This window comes from Varanus komodoensis, unplaced genomic scaffold, assembly GCF_004798865.1.
Source record: "Varanus komodoensis strain SLA01 unplaced genomic scaffold, ASM479886v1 scaffold1, whole genome shotgun sequence".
NCBI classification, from domain to species: Eukaryota; Metazoa; Chordata; class Lepidosauria; order Squamata; family Varanidae; genus Varanus; species Varanus komodoensis.
In genome coordinates, this window is record NW_025335268.1 from 62,840,560 (window position 1) to 62,861,990 (window position 21,431).

The 21,431-nt window shown below is 40.6% G+C and overlaps 1 protein-coding gene across 2 annotated transcripts in view; it reads left to right on the forward strand.

Annotated features, from left to right (window-relative positions):
* Positions 1-19,340, forward strand: part of FBXL4 (F-box and leucine rich repeat protein 4) — a 57,187-nt gene extending 37,847 nt beyond the window's left edge. Inside the window, exons 7-10 of one of the 2 annotated variants that reach the window (XR_006414463.1) lie at positions 4,313-4,384; positions 8,980-9,292; positions 15,737-16,026; positions 17,607-17,623. Coding sequence is in view for 1 of the 2 variants with exons in the window: in XM_044427475.1 (XP_044283410.1) it covers positions 4,313-4,384; positions 8,980-9,292; positions 17,607-17,770 (549 nt within the window). In the remaining variant the exon portion in view is untranslated. Of the gene's footprint in view, positions 1-4,312; positions 4,385-8,979; positions 9,293-15,736; positions 16,027-17,606 lie in introns of both variants that reach the window. The other variant, XM_044427475.1, reaches the window with a different exon arrangement.
* The last annotated feature ends 2,091 nt before the right edge of the window (positions 19,341-21,431 follow it).

The following is a 21,431-nucleotide window of genomic DNA, read 5'->3' on the forward strand; positions in this document are numbered from 1 at the left end:
ATCTGAAAACATCAGCATTTTATATGGTTTAAAAATTAAGTATCAACTCATATTTCATGTAACTAGCAGTCAAACTGTTTCAAACTTTTTATCTTTCTTACTGTTCTGACACTTGACTGTTCACAATAACTGTTCAGTTTGTTGGAAACCATTGGGTTATATACAATACTAGCTGTTCTGCTTGTGGGTGAGTGGACACTACTGGAAGAGAGGGTTTCCCCTCCACTGCAGGCCTCTGCTCCAGTGAGTTGGGAGGACACCTGGAATAGATAGATATAGGGAGTATATGGGGGTTGTACTGGGAAGAATTTCTGTCATATGAGCAGAAGTCCTCTTGTGCCATCTTGAATCTGTATTTGTGTAACTGTTTATATTTTCACAAATTCAGTGCAAGATGGTAACATGGACTTGAACACGGCATACTAGAAATCAGTGTCTTATCTGTCTGCCATCTAGGTTTTAAGGTACCTGGAACTGGAGCTAATATTAGCCATATTTGTTGTTGTGGTCCCTTCCCTTCCCTAAGCACACATACAGAACCATCCTTGTTAAGAATGGATTTGACTAGTTTTCTCACCATCTTATGCTGTCTTTTCCTACCTTTGCAATCATTGCACTTTGCGGTCCTAAAAGCACCTATGTCAAAGATACAATTCTCTGCCTGCCAGCTTTTCTAAGCACACACTTTAACATCCCTCCACTGGCACTTGTTTTAGGTGCCATGAATATGATACTAGTGGTAGAACTAGTGCAGCTACGTTTCTCCTTCCTTAAGATCATGAAACACAGTATTTCCTGAATGTAGCACTCCTTCCAGACTGGAAAGGTATAAAACAATGATTTCGCAATGGCTTCTTTCAGCAGTTTAATGCCAAGAAAGTTATCAGTACTTTATGAAGCCTGATGAAGAGTTTGATGCACATTATTGCAGTTGGCAAACATGCACTGGGGAGAAGGAAAAACTGATAAGCAAAGGGAGAAAAGAGACCAGCAGGGAACAGGGAAAGTGGACCATTGGTGGGAGAGACTGTCTAACGTTAATCATCTGCAAGTTTTTGTTGAATTTATGGTAGGTCACAAGACCAACTTGGAATTTGATGCAGTATCTACAGAAGTTGTTGTACAATAAGAGCAATTATAATACAATTTATATTGTTTTAAATGTATCTTTTGCCCATAGAGGGCAACATAATGAATTTTCACAAACTATGACCTATATTCTGTGTGCATGCATGCATACATGTGTGTAATAGAATGCAATGGTACCTCGGCTCACGAATGCCTCAGTTCATGACCCAAATCGGGTCGTGAACAAAAATTTTATTAAAAAATTGACTCAGGTCACAAAAACCGCATTGGGTGGCAACCACAATTGCAGCCATTTCCCCATGCCCCCGAGTGGGGAGATGGCCGCGATCGTGCTGGGGGTGAGGAGGAGCTGGCCGAGATCGCACCCATCTTTTCTGCACGAGTGCACCCGTGATTGTGCCCATCTGTCCTGCACAAGTGCAACTGCAATCTCAGCCATCTCCCCCCTCCCACAGCATGATCACACCTGTCTCCTCTCTGAGCACACCCCCATTCATGCCCATCTCCCCCCCCCACGTGCCCACGATTGCACCTGTCTCTCACCCCCCAGCATGCTGGGATGACAGGCATGTGCAGGGATGATGGGAGCGATCGCGGTCATGCTGTGGGGGCGGCGGGGAGATGGCCGCTCTTGTGCTTGGGGGGGCGGGGGGGGGAGATGACTGCGATCTTTGTTGTTCTTTATCACTTTGCTTCACATTTTTCTGATAAAATAGTTACAGAACGGATTAACCCTATTTACATTGAACCTTATGGGGAAATTTAACTTTGCTCACAACCAATTTGGGTCACAACCAGACTCCTAGAACAGATTAAGTTCGTGAGCCAAGGTACCACTGTATAAGCCATCTTTGCTTGCTTTCTTGAAACTATTCTACAAATAATATTTATTCTTAGAATCTGAACAGGGAACATTTTGTTCTGAGTTGCAGAGAGTGCAGTTATATATCTGTTAAATATTTCCCCATTTAATTAGGATGATTATATGAAAATACTTTTCAGTCAGTTATCCAAACAGTATTTTCCTCTGGTGGGAGGGACAATTCCCATCACAGTTTAACAAGCTTGCTGAATCCATGTGTATGAGAAGGCTATTTCTGAAACCTAAAGTCAACATAGACGTGCACTTAGAATAGTTGTGGGAGTAAGAAAGTTTCTGTTATACTAACTATATACTGGTTACCCTTCCAGTCTATTAATTTATTAATTTAGGGCAATGTTTTTGGCCTTCAAGGCTCTATGTGATTTAGGATTGCAGCACTGCCTATTCTCATCTGAGCCTGTTTGTACTTTGACATCTGCATATGCTTTCTTGGTTGCCAGTAAGAACTGTTCGAATGGTGATTATCAGGAAATTGAATGAGATAACTTTGGAATTCTATCCCTAAGAAAATCCATATGGCTCTGTCAATACTGGCTAAGAGAGTTCTGAAACCATTTTTATTCCAGTCTGAATGTGTTTTGCTTTGAAAGTCTTATTGGTGCTGTTCACTTCCAGTTCTTGTTTTTATATTATTCATGTTTTTATTTATGAAATATTTGTAAACTATACTTTGAGAGTAATATACCTTGAAAGGTGGACTTTAAATTATTTTAATGGATCATTTGCAAAAAAAAACTGTACGTTTTCTAACTGTACGTTATAGTACAGTGATAGTTATTACCAGGGCTCTGATACCAGTGAACAATTTGCTATTAAATAAAGAGATTTGTGTAGAATTCTAGTAGTTGGTCTTTGCCTTTTCCCTCTTTTTCTCTCATTGTCCTTATAACTTTGTAGAAATGCACTCTAGAGACTAAATCTATGCACTCATCATATGTGTATATTAAACCAAGCCCAATTAGGATTCATCTGTCATTAATAATCAATAATAATCAATCACCCATAAATACCACAGTATTAAGAAGGCTAGACTACATATGCTTGAACACTGAAATCCAGTATTTGCTTGCAGAAAGGGCAAGTTGTGATATAACTATTAACATGGATTCTTTGTAAATGTATCTATTTACATTTTAAATAGTACATAGCTGTAATACAATATTTGAGATAATAATAGTTCTACTGCAGGCAGATACACTCATTCAAGTTTTCAGACAGTGAATGTGATTCCAACATTACTTAGACAGTTAACCCACTAGACTCCCTTACTTCCACTGCCTCATCTATCTTCTATTTTCTTCAATTAAAAAATCTTTAGAAGACCTAGCCTTTTTCAAGCTTCTGAATACTAGAGATCAAATGAACACATGCCAAGCAGGATGAATGCATACAAACTTGTCAAGTGATGGTGAAATATAAGGAATAAAGAAGCAAGACATTTCTTCTTCTAAATATATATAAACTATATATTTCACCTGTTTGTACCTGAGTAATTATTTCCCCAAGTCAAAGCATATTTCTAAACTGAATATTGCAGCAAGTCTAAAAAAGCATAACACAGAAAAATATATTTCAGATAAACATAAATCAGTAGTCTGGGATAGTATAGTGCAGGCTCGTATGTGTCTGTGTATACACACACACACACACACACACACACACTCTCCCTACAGCTTCAAAAGAATTGCCGTTTCTCAAGAAGCATCTGATATTCTGGTGGAGTTTGTTTTATCTTTAATGATGTGGCACTTCACTGTGAACATGCTTAAAATGGCAGCAACATGACTGTAAAGTGCACATTATATTTGTTTCTGCCTGCATGTTGCTAGTGACAGGTGCTCGATGATTGTCAGCATCCTTGTCAGCAAGAGCATCCTGTGACATTAAAGTCACCAGCTCGATCCTGATGCTGTGTGACTCTATTGGCAGTTCCATCAGGCTGTAGCCGATCAGTGAATGTCAGAGATGCTGCACTTTTCCGGGATGTCACCAGCCCTCTGTGTTTTTGGTTTGGCCTTGCTTGTTGTTTGAACTTACCAGACTTCTAAGAGTTCTCCTGAGGGAGAAGAGCTGATAGGTCATGGGAATAAAGGTGTCTTCAGGGCATGCAAAACCACATCCAGAGTGACTTATTATATAAAGCCTTGTAATGATTACCTTGACTCTAAGCCAATCAATGGTTAGAGCATCTGGGGACTCATTAAATGGCATTTGTGGTGTCTGTTACCTAGGTTTTGAGCTGAATTTCATGGAAAGTGGTGACAGCCTTTAATGTCTAATTGACCCTTTCTCTTTGTGTTTGCTTTCTATATTTGCTTCTGATGTGTTCCCCAATGGCAGCAAACAGCACTGCTCAGCATTCTGAACTTCTGCTCAGAACTTCAGCACCTTAGCCTGGGTAGCTGCGTGATGGTAAGTTTTTTAGGTCCAGACTTGTGCATATGTTATCACAATTTAGACTCCCCAGTTCAGGTACAGAAAAATTATCTTCTCTTGTTATACCCGTATACTTCTTGTGAACTATCAACATAAAAGTATGCTGGAAGTTACTCTTCTCTGTTTGCCAAGCTTTAAATTATCCTATATTTTACTGCTTGAGCCATTTTGCAGGAATTACAGGAATCCACTCATGTACGGAGAGGATTTTTCCCCCAGCTCATAAACAACCATTTTGTGCTTGGCTGTGGTATGCAGCCTTTCAATTAGAACTACTGTGGGTATGACTTTAAGGCTATATTTTTGTCACAGGTTTGTTAAATGCTACTGCGTCAGCCTTCCAGTGTGTTTGAAAGAGAGCATATATGTAGGTATCTGGGTGTCAGAATTGGACCTGGGGAGTCTTGAGCTCTGGCCCCGGAGTATACAGATTGTGTGAAATCTGAAAACACTGAAGAAGTGAAAATGAGAAAAAAAAATCTTTTTTCCTGTATTGGCTGCTTTAAATAAAAGCAACAATGTTTTAAATACAACATCTTTGTATTTAAAGATAGGCACCTTCTCAGACCAGGAAGAGGTAATGAGTAGTGCAGTCCTGGGCTCAGGGATCTTTGAAATTTTTATTAATGATCTGGATGAGGAGATGCAGGGAATACTTCTCAAAGTTGAGGTGACACAAAATCGTATCGGATAGCTGGAAGACAGAACAAAATTCAAAGTGATCTTGATAGTTTGTGGTACTGGGCTGAAATCCACAGAATAAAATTTAATAGGAACAAATGCCACATTCTTTACCTAGGAAAAAATAGCAAATTCATAGTTACAAGATGGGGGATATTTGGCTCAACAATACTACAAGTGAGAAGGAACTTGGAATTGTAGCTCATAAGCTGAATCCGTGTCAACAATGTGATATGGCTGCAAAAGGGGGAAATGCTAACTTGGGCTACATTAACAGAAGTATTACATCCAAATCATGTGAAGTACTTGTTCCCTTCTACTCAGCACTGGTTGGGCCTCCTTTGGAGTACTGTGTTCAGTCCTGGACACCACAGTTTAAGAAAGGTGGAGACAAAATGGGAAAGATTTAGAGGAGGGCAACAAAGATGATCAGGGGTCAGGAAACAGCCCTGTAAGGAGAGACTTAAATAACTGGGCATGTTTAGTCTTGAGAAGAAAAGACTGAGATGCTAGTGTGTGACAGCAGTCTTCAAGTACTTGAAAGGTTGTAACACAGAAGAGGGCCTGGATCTTTTCTCTATCATTCTGGAGTGCAGGACATGGAATAATAGGTTCAGGTGCAGAAAGCCAGATTCCGGCAGGAAAATTTTCCTGATTGTTAGAACAGTATGAGAATGGAGCAAATTATCTGGATTGGTTGTGGGCTTTCCCACGCTAGAGGCATTCTGATGCAACTAGACAGCCATATGTTAGAGATGCTTTAATTTGGGGTTGTGTGTTGAACAAGGGGTTGGACATGCTTTATTAACTCCTTCCAACTCAACTATTCGCCCCTTTCAACTCTGCTATTCAGTGATTCTGTAAACATGGAGACTGTGTACATTCAGGAATGTGCTTCACAAATATCGCTATTTTCACATGACACTGTACTCTTTTCTTATTCCCCACATGTGTAGCAGGAGGGTGTTGATACGCCTTATAATTTGATGTGAATGCTGAAATAAAGCCAACTCTACAAAACTGATTCTTCATTTCTTTTGAAAGCAAGCAATGTAATATTTTGCATTACTTGCTATTTCTATATTCATGCTCAGTTGGCGGTTACATTACTTTCTTGAAATACAGCATGCTACATTTTTGTGTTTTGGAGAAGCAAGAACTGACTTCAGCCATTTATGCTGTAGTCTCATCCAGATTAAACTACTGTAATATGCTGTACGTGTTGCTCTTCTTGATAACAATCTGGAAACTTCCATTGGTTCAAAATAAGGCTTCAAGAATTCTGACTGAGATTAGTCATTTCATAATGATCCCAGTCAGAACTTCACTGGCTGCCAATTGTTTTAAGCTGTGGAACTCGGGATCTGGTATGGCTTGCCCCATTGTAGCTTGCCTTAGAATCAACTGAAATTTAAATAGACAAGGAAAATAGTTTCATTCCAGTGAGCTTTTGCAGAGTACTGTCCTTAATCTGTTTTTAAGTTGTTGGTGCCTGTTAATTTATTTAGTCCTTCTCTGTGATGGTTTGGTTTTAGATATTTCACTTTTCATTCTTATTTTGATTTTAAACTGGTTTGAACATTTTTTTAAAGAAATGCAGGTATAATGTTGGAACAATAAAATGTGAACTTCTTTAGTTTTTCCATAGATCTATATAATGAACTGCTTCCATAATTAGGCTTTAATGTTACTTTTAATAATTTGCTTGTTGGAGCAGTCCATTCCATAAATTCCTTCTGTTGGCAAACACGTTATTTTAATACAGTTATTGCTAGTCACAGGCAGGTAGATTTAATTTATGTACTTCTAGATTTCTGGATTAAATGTTTTAGATTTCTCCATATTCAAGTTCCATGTTTCTAGAGGCCAGTGTGCATGTGCAAGCTGCAGCCTGCCTCAGATGGTAGGGAGAAAGCAAAAGGAGCTGGCTATTTCAGTTGCACGGCAAAAGGATCTTGAGATGTGGATGGGAGAGCATTTTCTAGTCAAAACCCCTTGCAGAGGAGAAAGGATCCCTTTGCCACATAGATTGTAATGTCCAAGTCTGCATTTTTTTAAAAGTTGAGAGAAAAACCTATGTGTGACTCAGCATCACATGCCATATAACCGGCATCTTTACAGCACCAGATCTCACATTTTAAAGCAAAATTTGAGTAATAACTGTATATATGGATGGTTTCAATTCATTCGGAATCCTCTATAGCTGAAGAATATCTGTGTTGCCATATTTGTAATGCCACTTTCTCATATGTGGCATATAGCTGAGATGACATCAGGATGTACTTAACTGACTTGGCCACAGAACAGGCTTCTCATACATTATGCTCCGTGAATAAATGGAATTGTTTCAGTACAGAAATGCACAGATGGTATATTCCAACATTTGTTTGCAAAGACATCAACATGAATAGCACTCCCAGAGTACTTGAGAAGACACATTAGAATATCCAGCTATTCAAAGAAAGAAAATTAAGAAGCAACAAGTACATCGCCTTAGACAGGAACTGACCCTATGACAGATAAAATGGGGCAGAAGGCAGCTTTCATCACTGACTGGCAACTAAGAGAAGAGGGTTCCACATGCTTAAGGCCAGCTTGAGTTGCTTATACAGCACCATCCAGATGTTCTGGTGGTGAATGGACTGCAGCACCCAGTGTGAGCTGATTATGTCATTGGCACAATTACCTGATGACTGTACCAGTCATTTTCCCTTTGAACAAAGGCAGCTTTTTATTTCAGTCTGTTCCATTTCATTTGCTGTCATTAGAACTGACTTTCAGTTTTCCAGTTGCTGTTAACTTCTGTAATGAGTGGGCTGTTAAGTTTGAAAGTTTACTTGCTGTTGTCCTTCAGAGTAAAATACAATATGCAAAGTACAATATGAAATAAAATACAGAATTTTTCTTCTTTTAGGGAGATGAATTCTGTTTTTTGGGAAATACTCTCATTTTATAAAAATAATGTGTTGTGCTTCTGCTTATACACGAGTACTCTAATAAATGGCAGCTTCTTAAGTTTGACAGCATGTCTATTATTTTTTTGGACACATTATCCCAGACACCTGGGGTGTTTATAATCCATTGCAAATAGTCCTGGCGTATAGTACAGTTTAAGAATCCCCCCATGGTCTAACTTGTCATCTGAACTGTGTACAGTCCACACTTGAGGAAGGCAAGTGGGTGGTGGGTGAGGCCAGGATGGGGCAAGGAACCCCACCCATCCCTGTTTCCCCTCGTCCAAGCAGAGAGTGGGGGAAAGCAGGTGGGAGGTGTCTCTTGCTATCCCATCAGCCAGCAGAGCCAGCTGTCAACATCAATTCCACCAGGCAAGCAAGGACATGAACTGCCTGGCAGCACGTGCTTCCTCTCACCCAGGAGGAAAGCACCTCTTCTCCCACACATCAGCCGGCATGATGGCACAGGCTGGCATGGCACCCAGACTGCATACATGGCACCACGTATCTCCTCCTCCTCGAGTACAAGCCGTGTGGGTCAGGCACTGCATCCTGCCTTGTACCACCTTCCGAAGCCACACTTGGGAGGGGGCACAAAGCAGATATCCACTGACCCTCCTACCCCGGCTGGTGTGGTGGCCATAGGTGCTGCACTACCCAGGATAGGGGCAAGAGGCAGGTTCAACTCCACCACCCCCTCTCAAAAAGCAAAACGCACAAGATGGAGTCTGTGTGTGCCTGCTTTCTGTCACCAGATAGGTTCTGTGAGCTGCGTAAGTATGCAAATCTATGTCTGCTGAAATTGGTGGTATTTACACTGTCTTTGAGGGCATAGCCATCATATCAAACTTGTATCTTAAGGATTTTATAAATGTTTAAATATATGAGTGAGAGTAGGTATAACCATAGCCGTAACAAAGGTGTGTTTTTTCACAGATTGAAGACTATGACACAGTAGCTAGCATGATAGGAGCCAAGTGCAAAAAACTTCGAACATTGGACTTATGGCGATGTAAAAACATTACTGAAAATGGAATAGCAGAGCTAGCTGCTGGCTGTCCGCTGTTGGAGGAACTTGATCTTGGCTGGTGCCCGACACTTCAGAGCAGCACTGGTTGCTTTGCAAAACTTGCACGTAAACTCCCAAACTTGCAAAAGCTTTTTCTGACAGCCAACAGGTCTGTTTGTGACTCTGATATAGAAGAGCTTGCTACAAATTGTACTAATCTTCAGCAACTTGATATTTTGGGTAAGTAACCACAAGTGCATTGGAGTCGTATTTCAATTAATTGATGGTATCAGTAGCAGAAAGGAAATTTATTTATGGTAGAAAATAAGATGTTTAGGAAATAAAACTGGGTTGGGCATTTTTTGTCCTTTCCTGGAGACTGATAAACACATAAAATGGTTCTTGAACAAATGCCCCCTCCTGGTTAAAAGCATAATGGAATATGGGGCTTAATCAATTCAACTCTAGATTCTTTGATTTACTGGATTGTGACTCAGGCTACAAGTTTGTCTAATTACTTCCCATTTTCCGCTGCTCCTTAAAAAAGAGACTAAGTTTTTATGGTTTCCTGAAAACCATTCAACTGCTTTTGCCAGTTTTCAAAAGCTCTTGGAATTTTAATACAGTGTGACAGGATATATTTATAAAGTGTGAACCTTATGATAAAACAGTTTCTCGAAGAATATAGAATAAAGCTCTCTACTGAACTGCATCTTTCAAAAAATAAATTGTGTTTTTTAAAGAAATAAACATAAATTTTCATTTCTGCTTTAGTAAGTATGAGCATCTGGTTTCCCCCAAAGGTTAAAACTGTAGGTCATAAGTAGAAATTTTTTTGCTAATCCGAAGAAAAGCTTTTTTCTGTGCTTTTTCTGTATGTTACACCATCATATTAGGTACATTGGCTCAGAACTCAGGATAATGGAAACCCTCATTGTGTATATAGAAACGCTACAGGAGGGCTTGTAGGAATCTTCTTGTATATACCATGGTAAGAGAAGCTAAAACAAAGCTACTTGGTTGATTCAGAGAGTGCATGCAGTTCCAATTCCTTACCCTAATACTCTCACTGGTAGAGGGCGGTTCCTTTAAAGCAAGTATGGAATGCCTGTTCTTGCACAAGATTTTGGGCATTAAGGAAAATTTGTACCCAATGGAGTACATTTTCTCTACTCACTCTTTGTCTGCTGGTGTATCCCAGCTGTAGTCCTTTATATAAACCCTTCTAATGTAATAGAATTTGTGTTTTCAAACTTTGCATCAGTGGGCTTGGCAAGATGGTACCTTCCAGAGGAACACTTCTGGATATAGGCAACATGGTACACTCCCAAAGATTTTGGACTACAATCTCCAGTATTGCCAATGACCAGGCTTTATGGAAGTTGCAGTCCAAAACGCATAAAGGGCACCAGGTTGCCCAGCCTGTATACTAGGGATGGGTGGTCTGTATCTGACCACCTTTTGAGGGTTGCATTCCTTTGGTGGATGCCATCCAGTAGAAGACACAGGCAGTGTATAAAAATTCCCCCATAATTTCATTGTTACCAGTTTATATATAGCAGGAAGCTTTTCAGTTCAAAGTATGTGTGAGTATTATGCCTGCTCACAAGTAAGGAAGACAAGCCTTTGTTTATTTTACTGAACTTTAAGCAGAAAATAATCACTTAGAAGCACTTTCAAATAGCAATTGCAACACCAAGCCTTTACATAGAGAATAAGAAGTAAGCATGGGTATCATAAAGAAGAAGAGCAAGCCTCTATATAATTATTTAGCAGTAAGCAGGACAAGATTCAGAAGGAGGCAGTTTTCTCCTATGGACCTATCCCACCTGCTCCAGAGGGAAAAGCCCGTACCTTCAATTGGCAGCTGATTCCCTGCTAAGCATTGAGAAAAGGAGCACTCTTTTCTCCTTCTACGCACTGGAACATAAACTTTCTTTAGTGATAAGCAGGGGAAATTCCATGGCTGTGATCATCTTCTAATTGGAGATGAAAGGGTGTAAGGACCAGGGTAAGAGTTGTCAGGCCCGACAGATAATCCTATGGCATTTAACTGGTTGCTGAGACTGAAGGGTCCCCACGCCAGTTGTTCACTGGTATGAACAGCACTTTTAGTAGCACTTTTTAAATGTTGTATGTACATACTGCATAGTTGTCAAGCATTTAAAATTGTCTTTTTTCACTGGTGGATTTAACTAAAACATCTTAATTGTCTTTCAGTTGAATAAAGTGACTTACAGTTGTAAGTGTATGCATGTGTGTTTAATATGATTTTGATCCTAAGAGGCTAAATATGATGGGGTAAATCTAGATCATTTTAAAAGGCAATTATGTCAAAACTGTACAAGGCTTAAGGTGTCTTGCAACATAATTAAAACTATAACATACAGACAGATTTGCACTTTCTGCTTTTTAATTCAGTTTTTGCTTTTGAATGCACCATTGCACTCCCCCCAACACACACATACATGTGTGCGTGTGCTGAGTTGTTGAGCTTTATGCCTTTAAACAATGAAATTTGTTCCATACTGCTTCCACAGAGAAAAATGAAATCTCTCCCTGATATCTTTTCTTTTGAGAAGCTATTTCTACTCCTTATGCTACCTAGCTTTTCTTCTGGCATCGGTAATGAGAAATTAATAGCAGGCAAGGGTGCAGTGTTCTCATTCACTACTATACAGACATTTTAATTTAGGAATCAGTGCAATTGCACAACAAATTTGAGAGGCACATACAAATGGACATAGATGCCAGTCTGCAGGTTCACCTTTCAAAGCATTATGCAGTAGTAAATACTTATCTCTGTTCTCAAACATGGGCTTCTGTAGTGTTTGTTTCTCCCCCTGCTTCATACTTGTAAATCCTGAGGTTCCAGATTTAGTGGGCTGGTTAAAATGTGAAAAGGGTAATATGTGAAAAGGGGATCGTTATGTCCTTTGCCTATGGGGCACCAATTGTAGTGCTGTTATGTGATCACATAAATCACAACATATTGTGAATTATGCTTAAATAAGGGAACAAAGCATGCTCCAGAGAAATAAACTTCTAGTTGATATTTTGACTGGAGCCAGGCAGCATAAAGTAGAGTTTAGGAGAATATGGTGGGTTTAGCCATCTGGATGCACTCTACTCATTTGTTATCTCAAATCATGGAATAAAATCTGTAGATTCACCCACATTTAAAAGTTCTATTTTCAAATATGTAAAGTCATTCATGTATGAAAGTAGGGATAACAATACCTTCTTCCCTTGTACAAGAATATTTAACTGCCTTTTAGATGTTATAAACCCAAAAAACCTCCCACAGCTTCCTAGAATGCCAAAAGCTCCAACTGTCCCCTTTGTGGCTGTCAAAATCATCAGCTTCCGTTGACAGTTTCAAACTGTAGTTACTCAGTTTCTGTATGGAAATAAAAAACACGTTATAGTCCCCACTCCAGAAAGGCCTCCATGCACCTGAATTTCTAAGCATTTCCTTACTTGAAGTATCCCCACGCACACTCATAAACCACTCTTCCCACCCCTGAATGGAAATGAGTGACCTAAAACTGCACAGGAGACCATATTCTAATTTTCAAAGCTCACTGCAATTGAAGAATTCAAGACTTCCAGAAGTAGAAGACAGAGTGGAGAGTGCGCCTATCTATGTTTTCCCTGGGACAGGCCTATCATTGGCTTGGCTCCATCCACTGCCGGAATGTAGCCATAGATTATCTCTGTGGACGGCCCCTGGCATCAAAAAATGCCATGGGCCATCCCCTACCTCTGCTTTAGCCCCCTTTCTCCCATGCCCTTATTCAGCCGTGACCTCCAAGAACACTCTAAAGCAGTGGTCCTAAAACTTATTTGGGCTATTGCCCCCTTTCCTCTTGGGTGACAACCCTAACACCTGACACCTCTTTCTTTGTATTAGGTCCATTCCTCTACTGCAAATTTAGAACAACCAATCTGGCACTATAAAGTTAAACCAGTATTTCATAAAAAAAACTTAACTTTGTAAAACAACTTATTTAAAATCTAATGTCTGCCTGCTGCCCCCCTTTTTCTCGCTGCCCCACTGGATCTTTATAACACCCCAGGGGGGCAATACCACCCACTTTGGGAATCATTGCTCTAGAGGAAGTTCTGACAACAACTGGCACTGCTAAGACAGTCAACTCCTGTACCAAAGATCCTGTAAAACCTGACATAATGTCCCATATGATGAACTGGTACCAAGCCAGATGACTCAGGTGACACCTGAGCAAGTATTAGTATAGAGGATAGCAAGGAATTGCCTGGGATCTGGAAAAATTGACTATTAACTTCAATTTTTATTTTATTTATTCATTTTTATAAGCTGCCAAGTAGTTCAAGTAGAGTCTCTGCGTGGCAACGGCAGTAACATTACAACAAAATAATTAAAATCATTAAAATAATAATACCACCACCACCAAGATGAATTCAAAAATTCCAGGAGAGACAGACAATCAAATTTACTAAAATATAATAAAATTAATAAATAGCTCAAATCCATCATTAAAATTCATTAGGGAGAAGAGAAGTGTTTTGCCTGGTGCTGAAATGAAAGCAGAATTGGCACCAGGTAAACTTCTCTGTGAAGCTTGTTCCATAGGTGAGGGTCAGTCACCAAAAAGACCATTCTTCTATTTATCACCCCCTTACCTCCTTGAGGGACGGCACTTTCAGATGGGCCGCTTGCCCAGATCTTAATGATTGGGTAGGCATATATGGGAGAAGGTGATCCTTCAGGTGTCCAGGCACTAAGCTGTTTTAATGACTGTTCATACCATTAAAAAAGTTTGCTTCTCAGAATAAATGGAGAAAAATATGTGTTGCTGAATTAATTTCCTAATGACGTCTCCCAGTGGTTTCATGTAGATGTTGAAAAGCATGGGAGACAAAATAGAGCCCTGCGGAACCCCATGGCACAGCTGCCACGGTGCAGAGCTGTAGTCCCCCAGCACCACCTTCTGGAATCGACCAGCCTGGTAGGAGCAGAACCACTGCCAAGCAGAGGCTGCTACTCCTAACCCTGCCAGCCTATCCAGAAGGATACCATGGTCGATGGTATAGAAAGCCTCTGAGAGATCCAGAAGAAACAACAGGGACGCACTCCCCTGTCCCTCTCCCTGCACAGGTCATTGTACAGGGCGACCAAGGCAGATTCAGTGCCATAATCAGGTCTGAAACCAGACTGAAATGGGTCCAGATAATCCGTTTCATCCAAGAGTGCCTGGAGTTGTCCTGCCACCACCCACTCTAACACCTTGCCCAGAAATGGGATGTTGGTCACCGGTCTAAAATTGGCAGCCACCTCGGTCCAGGGCTGCCTTTTTCAGGATAGGCTGGATCACCGCCTCCCTTCAAGGGGGTAGGGACCCGGGCTTCCCTCATTGAGGCATTGACAGCCTCCCGGACCCAGGGACCAATCCCGTAACTGGCTTCTTTAAGTAGCCAAGAGGGGCAAGGGTCCAAGAGACAGGTGGTAGGACGTACCATTCCAAGCATCTTGTCCCCATCATGAGGCCGCAATAACTGAAACTCATCCAAAAATGATGGACCAGACAGCGCTCTGGGCACCTCCTGTACTGGATTTAAATGAACCGTGGAGTCCAGATTGCGCGAATCTGAGCGACTTTTTCCCTTAAGTGCTGGGCAAAGTCATCACAGCGGCTGCCGAAGGTGCAACCACTTCCTTCTCCTGGCCAGAATGTATCAGGCCTCGCACCACTCGGAAAAGCTATATGTGGAAAGAGCAGGTACATTTGGGATGTTGCTGATGGAGAACAGTCACTCAAGTAAGAAATTATCTTATGGTGCCTACAGATATATATGGTGAAGGAGGTGGAGACAATAGCTTGCCTTGTTTTACTCAGGTCTACAGTTTTTAATTTAGGATTAAGTTTCATGAAAGCTGCTTGCTCTGCTAGTTTTCTATGGGAGCTGGAAGTTTCTAATGGCAGCTGGCCAACTCCTATGACATCACAAAGTCACCTGCATGGGACAGTTCTTCAACCTTTAAAAACTGATTGTGTGAGTGTGTTTTACAACAGCTGTTTGTTTGATAATGTTTGAATGATAATGTTCTGCCACACTTTGGAAATAAGGAAGACAGATAACTGCCTAAAAGCTTAGAGAAGATGGCAAAAAGGAAGAGAACATCAAATTCAGAAGCAAAGCCAGGGGAAGGCAGTAAAGCTGAGGTCACCCCTCAATACATACAAAAAAGTGTCTTTTGCCTGTAAGTCAGGCTCTCATTAGACGTTGAAAATCAGTATATTTATATGGATCATGCCATATAACCAAATTTGTTTGTCAATGTTGAAAAACCATTTTGCTGATAGGAACATGCATTAAAATAAGCATGTTTGTAATCTGAGTTTAATAACAAATGGAAACTGTTGACTTGACCTGTACACAAACCAAGGTTACAGTGTGCCAGTCACTGACTATTCAGTTTAAAATGATTTTGCAGTTCTTCTTCATGTTCTCTGTGCATCACATATATGGGCTCTGCACCTTTGTGGGGCTGTTGTCAGAAAGTTTCCTTCCTGGTTTTTCTGGAAGCTTGGTATATACGGGAGGGGTTCCCACCCATTTCTTCAGTTCTCTTCCAGCCGCCATTGTAGATGCCTCAGGACTTTTCTCTGTTGGTAGCTGTCACTTTTCCCTAACCTCTAGATGTTCCTCCATCCCAACATCGATACCCTATTCATCATGGCGTGGAAGATTGTCCAGTAGACTAGCATACAGCTCTCCAACTGGACATAATGGTGATCCTTGATTCAGCACCAAGACTGTCCACGAAGAGATCATGCACAGCGTTTATCCAGCCAGAATCTTTCAGTCCTCACCAGGCATCTGTACATCAAATCCTTGAGTTCCTGCACCTCTTAACTGCAGTGGCCTGAAACCATCCCCCATCAAGATCCACTTGGTGGTGATCTCCTTGTTCCATCCACTGATCCAAGGTATCTCAGTCTTCTTAAACCCATCAGTTCCTAAAGGACTGCAATACGTTGTTCCGCGTGTCTGGTCCTTCATCCTGAACAGAAGCCTCTTAGTCATTCTCCGAGCCCTAATAAAATGACCCTTCAAACTTGGGCTTCTCTCCTGAAAGGTAGCCTTCCTCATGGCCATAACATTGGCCAGAAGGGCCAGGGAATTCTGCTCACTCTGCATCAACCAGCCATAGAGACAAGGCAGTCTTTCATCCAGATCTCTCATGCCTCCTGAAGTTTGCTTCACCATTCCACCTTAACCAGGACATTGTTCATCACAGTGTCAAACCCAGTGGATTCTACCCTATAAACCTTTTGTGTACACAGGACACTGGCATTCTACCAGTCTCGAACTGAATTCTTTCACTGTTCCTAGAAACTTTTTATTTGTGACAGTGAAAGGTCCTCTGATTAATACATTAGCCCCCAACAGCTCTCTTACTGGATGGTGAAGACCATCATGCTTGCAGGACTACAACTCCTTGAATGACCCTGATGGCCACCTCAACAGCTCTTCATGTGGGCATCCCTTTGCAGCACCTTTACAAGGCAGCAATGTGTTATACCCCACTGACATTCTTTCAGCATTACTCCGTGATGGCTGCACCAGGCAAGACTGCTCCTTTGGCAGGGTGGTTCTTTTTTTAGTCCTCCACTGACAACACCTTTCCACCTCCAGCTCAAAGGTAAACTCATTAAGTTGCCCATATGTGTGATGCACAGAAACCATAAACAAGAAAGTCAGGCTGCTTACAATGTAACCGTCATTCTTCAAGTGGTTGTCTGTGCATTCGCACAAGCCACCCACCAATCCCACATTGGTACCGATCAGCTGTGATACTCTGCAGTTCTTTCACTCTGTAGTTCTGGGTTTGAGGTTGGCCAATCACTGGCCTGCTTTTGGTTCCAAGGCTACAATGTTGGTCTCCATGGAACTGAGGAAGTGGGTGGGAACCCTCCCAGATACAACAGGGTAGGAGGGGTTCCCACCAAAATGAGTCTAGCTAGAAAATATTTCTGGCAGCAGGCCCTGTGCAGGTGCAGAACCCAAATGTGTGAATGCACAGGTGACCACTTGAAGAATGACAGTTAAAAGTAAACAAGCTGATTTTAAATAGTGAAAATATGGTGGCTAAGCATCTGGCCAAACAGCAGATCTATCAAGACAAAACTGCTTTCTTGCAGGCTGGCCTAAAGCACAGATGGAAGAGCCACATGCTTTTGTTTTAGCAAACAAAATTTCATTACTTTAGAAAGATAATTCTTGCCTAAGTCTACCCAGTGAACTTCAGGGGTGAATCGAGATTCAAATCTTTGTCTTTCGTGCCTGCTATGCTGCACTGGCTTGTAAGTCTGCTTCTGCATTTTAGACAAACTTTAACTGATATTATGAATTACATAAAGGGAACAAAACAATTGAAGTGTTCTGTATGTTGTGAAATTTGCAGTCCTCTCACTCCCCCAAGTATCACAGTCTATTCAGTTTCTTTAAATGTCAAGTTTTGTAACTTTCAGTCGGTCTCTTTCTCTTTTCCTTTTTTCCTTTCTAGGCACAAGAATGGTAAGCCCTGCTTCTTTAAGAAAATTGCTGGAGTCTTGTAAAGATCTTTCCTTACTTGACGTGTCCTTCTGTTCACAAATTGATAATAGAGTTGTCCTAGAACTGAATGCCAACTTTCCAAATGTGTTCATCAAGAAGAGCTTCACTCAGTGACTCAGTTCATATGCTGTTCTATGGAACTGATTTGACAGTTCAGCTTCCTATTTGTGATTTGACTTTTTTCAAAGGAAAACTTATCCTGTGAATAATGGGGAAAAGGTTAACTCTTCTTCATATGAAGGTTATATGTGAAATCAAAGATTTAAATTGTGGTGAGCCACTATTCCATGTATTGTATCCAGTTACTATACTTGGCAAGCAGACCTCCCTGTTTGAAATGGAAAGAATCGTGTAAATGTTAGCTGGCATACATTTTAACGCCTGTTAAAGAGCATTTAATACCACTTGGATATTAACATTAAAATAAATGGGAGATATAAATAGAATTCCACTTTAAGTTTTAGTGTGTGCCTTTAAGGGGCAAATGTACTTTGGCCTCAGTTGGAACCTCAAATGTTTCATGTGCAAATAAGTATGAAACTAATTTCTTCTAAAGAATAGTGGTTTCATATTGTTTCTTTAGTTTTTTTATGCAGATAGTTTTGCTATTTCCAATAAAAGAAGAGCAGCTGTCCATCTTAGCATTTTATATTTATCATATAATGTTTTTAAGGGAATGTGTGAGGCTGAAAAGAGCCTTTTCCCCCTGATAATCTGACAATACAAAATGTGTGGATGATGCAACCGGGTGTAGTGCAGTGACATCCAGTCACATGTTTTATATTATTAGATCAACAGGAATGGAGGAATTAAAACTGTGCTCCTTTTCAGTTGGCCTCCCATTGCTTCCAACAAGATACAAAATTTACTTTGGGTTTTGACTGTTTCCATAATATGTCGGGGGTTTAAAAGCAAGCATATTTTGCATTGAGTGACTTCTGATTAGGATTACCAACTTTAATCAAGGTGATTAATAAACCACACTTGAAGTTGCAGATAAAAAGAATTAGCTACCAGTTAATCAGTGGGTAGACAACAAGTGCAGATCTTGGGATTTTTAAAGGGCCTGCTTCCATGCATGTTATACATTTTCCATTTTTGGAAATGGAGATCAGTTTTTGTGCACTGTTCTAACAGGTTTTCTGCAACATGCAGCTCATGCTAAAGTTATTCCATTTGTTGGTTTATGTAAAACATTTAAATATGAACATGGTACTTTGATGACAGAGCACTACCCTGTAAAAATATTTTATTTTGCATTTTTAAATGAGTTTTATAACTAATATATATTCAGTGTAATTAGGAATTTTGCTTATACATACCTGTTCCAGAAGAATTTGGACAGTGTATGTTTACACATTTTAATATTTTAAATTAAGCAGTGTTTTATGTAACTCAGGATGTGCATGGATATGTTTTCTTTAAAAAAAAATATGTTTAATGGCAAAAAGTATTACAACTGTACTAATTAAAATGTGTGCCTTCCTTTTTTTACAATCAAAAGAACATATAAGGACACTTGTGTGGACACTGAGTATAACTGAAATCATTGAAGAATGTGTGTTTTGGCTTATGATGCAACTGTCTTTGTTTACATACCAGAGCAAATGGTGATTCTCTTCACAAAAATTGGACTGGAGTCACAAAAATGGTCCAAGAATGAATTAAACTCTTTATTTTGACATTCTTAATGTTTGTTCTTCTTGGGATATGTCAGCCACACTGCACTAGTACATCTTAAATAATTATGGCATGGGGTTATTTGAAAGGACTTTGGAAGATGAACAGGCAAGAAAATGTAATTTGCATATTTCCAGGAATTGTCTTGAAGACTAGAGAAGCAAGTAGCTTTAAGGTATAATTCTATGCCTGTTTAGATAGAATGAAGTCCATAGGACTTATTTCTATCTAAACATGCATAGGATTGTGCTTTCAGGAATTCTGTCCTTTAAGTCCAGTGTTCAGCACTTGATGATTTTCCAATTCCCACTTTTTAGTCTAGCTTATGGTGCACATGGCTGCTTCCAAGACTATGCAAGGCTCTGGAATAATTTTTAATATGTGAAAGACTGTAGCCTGTAAGGTCCAAGGGGGCCTACTTCACATGCAGAAGCTGTCGAGGGATGCATATTAGTCCTGAGCACAACTGTCTGGATCCTAACCCTGAAGCAGAAAGAACACAAGGTGGAAACTTGCGACTGTTGGGATAGGGGTTTGTGTTCCTCTTTCCTAGACGTAACCACAGGAAAATGCTTATATCAAAAGGCACATAATTTCATAATTTAGGCTTCCCTATGTTTAAAAACAAACCTATATCTAATCAAGATTCAACTCAATAGAAAAAATTACTTCAATTTTAAGAGTGTTCAGCATGAATATTGGCTATCATCATTTTGTTTTTCTATAACAAGTTGTTACTTAGAATCATTCCCCCCTCCCCCACCGCACTGCTTAATTGCACTTGAGGGTTGATTAACTTCTTGGCTGAAGTGAAAAAGGCCTTGAAATAATTATATCAAGTATGGAGTATAAAAACCAAAAATATTTGGGTCATTTCTTTAATACTGTAGTGTCTGTCTTTGAAAGGAGATGAAGGTTTAGAATGTCCTGAAATGGCACTTGAAAAACATTTTGTTGACGTAGAACTGTGGGGAAGCCAATACTAATTCCCTTTTCTCACCATTCAAAAGGGATCAGTTCTTTTCATCTCAGCCAGCTTGCTTTATGCACAATGAGGTTTGAGTCTTGCATTACTACTTTAAAAACATGATCATGATCTTTAGGTCAGACACCTATGTCTGATATATTGGAGCGGAAGTGTTATTTTCTTTCAATGTTCTACATGTAAGATAAAGTCCATGAATTGTAGGGAAGCTACAGATTTTTGTGATTTGGTTATTTATGTATGTGAAGCATTTTCATCCTACTCTACACCCCAAAGCAGAGTAGCTTACAAGGATTGATCTTAAGACAGTCTCTTGTCTTCAGGATTAAATTATAAAAGATATAACACCAAAGGGGTGGTGGAGGAGGCACATTAAAAAACAGCCTTGTGCAACAGGAAACCAGCAGTTCTGAGTTGGATGCTAAAGGAACTGGAGTTTCTATCCCTTTGGACAGAAGACAGGTACAGCTGTGGCACAAATTTGAAGGAAGTATGGCGTGAGGCAAAGGATGGGGGAGAATTGAAAGGTTTCAGGCACAAGTGAATGGAAAGGCTCCTGCAGCACTGTAGTTAGATGAGTGACGTGTGTGAGAGAAGGAAGAATTATGAAGACTTTAATTTGTAACCACTGAAGAGTCATGACGGTGCAGTGATTAGGAGCATGGGCCTAGGACTCAGATGACCTGGGTTCCAGTCCCCACTTGTCCATGGACCCAACTGGGTGACTTTGGGCCGGTCACAGATTCTCAGGCTGGCAGGACCCCCTAGAACTGCCACCCTCTGGAGCGCCATCTTGGCCAAAGGAGTTTCCAGCACCACTCCTCAGCAATCCTGCCAGGCTGACTTGGCTGCCTCTGAGGGAGTCCTCCCTCAGAGGCAAGCCTGTCTGTAGGGGCAAGCTCTTGGGACGCTCCCTTCTTTACTTGGACCTGAGGAAGGAGCCCCTCCAAACCAGCGAGTTCAGCCGGGCAGGCTTTGCAAAGAGCCATGCATGCCTCATAGCCTGGCTATAAGGGTAAGAGATAAAGGGAAGGGTGGATGTGATGGGATACAGGTAAGGCTGAGGAATGTGATAGAGCAAGAGCGACGGAGGGAGGGTGCATGAAGGGG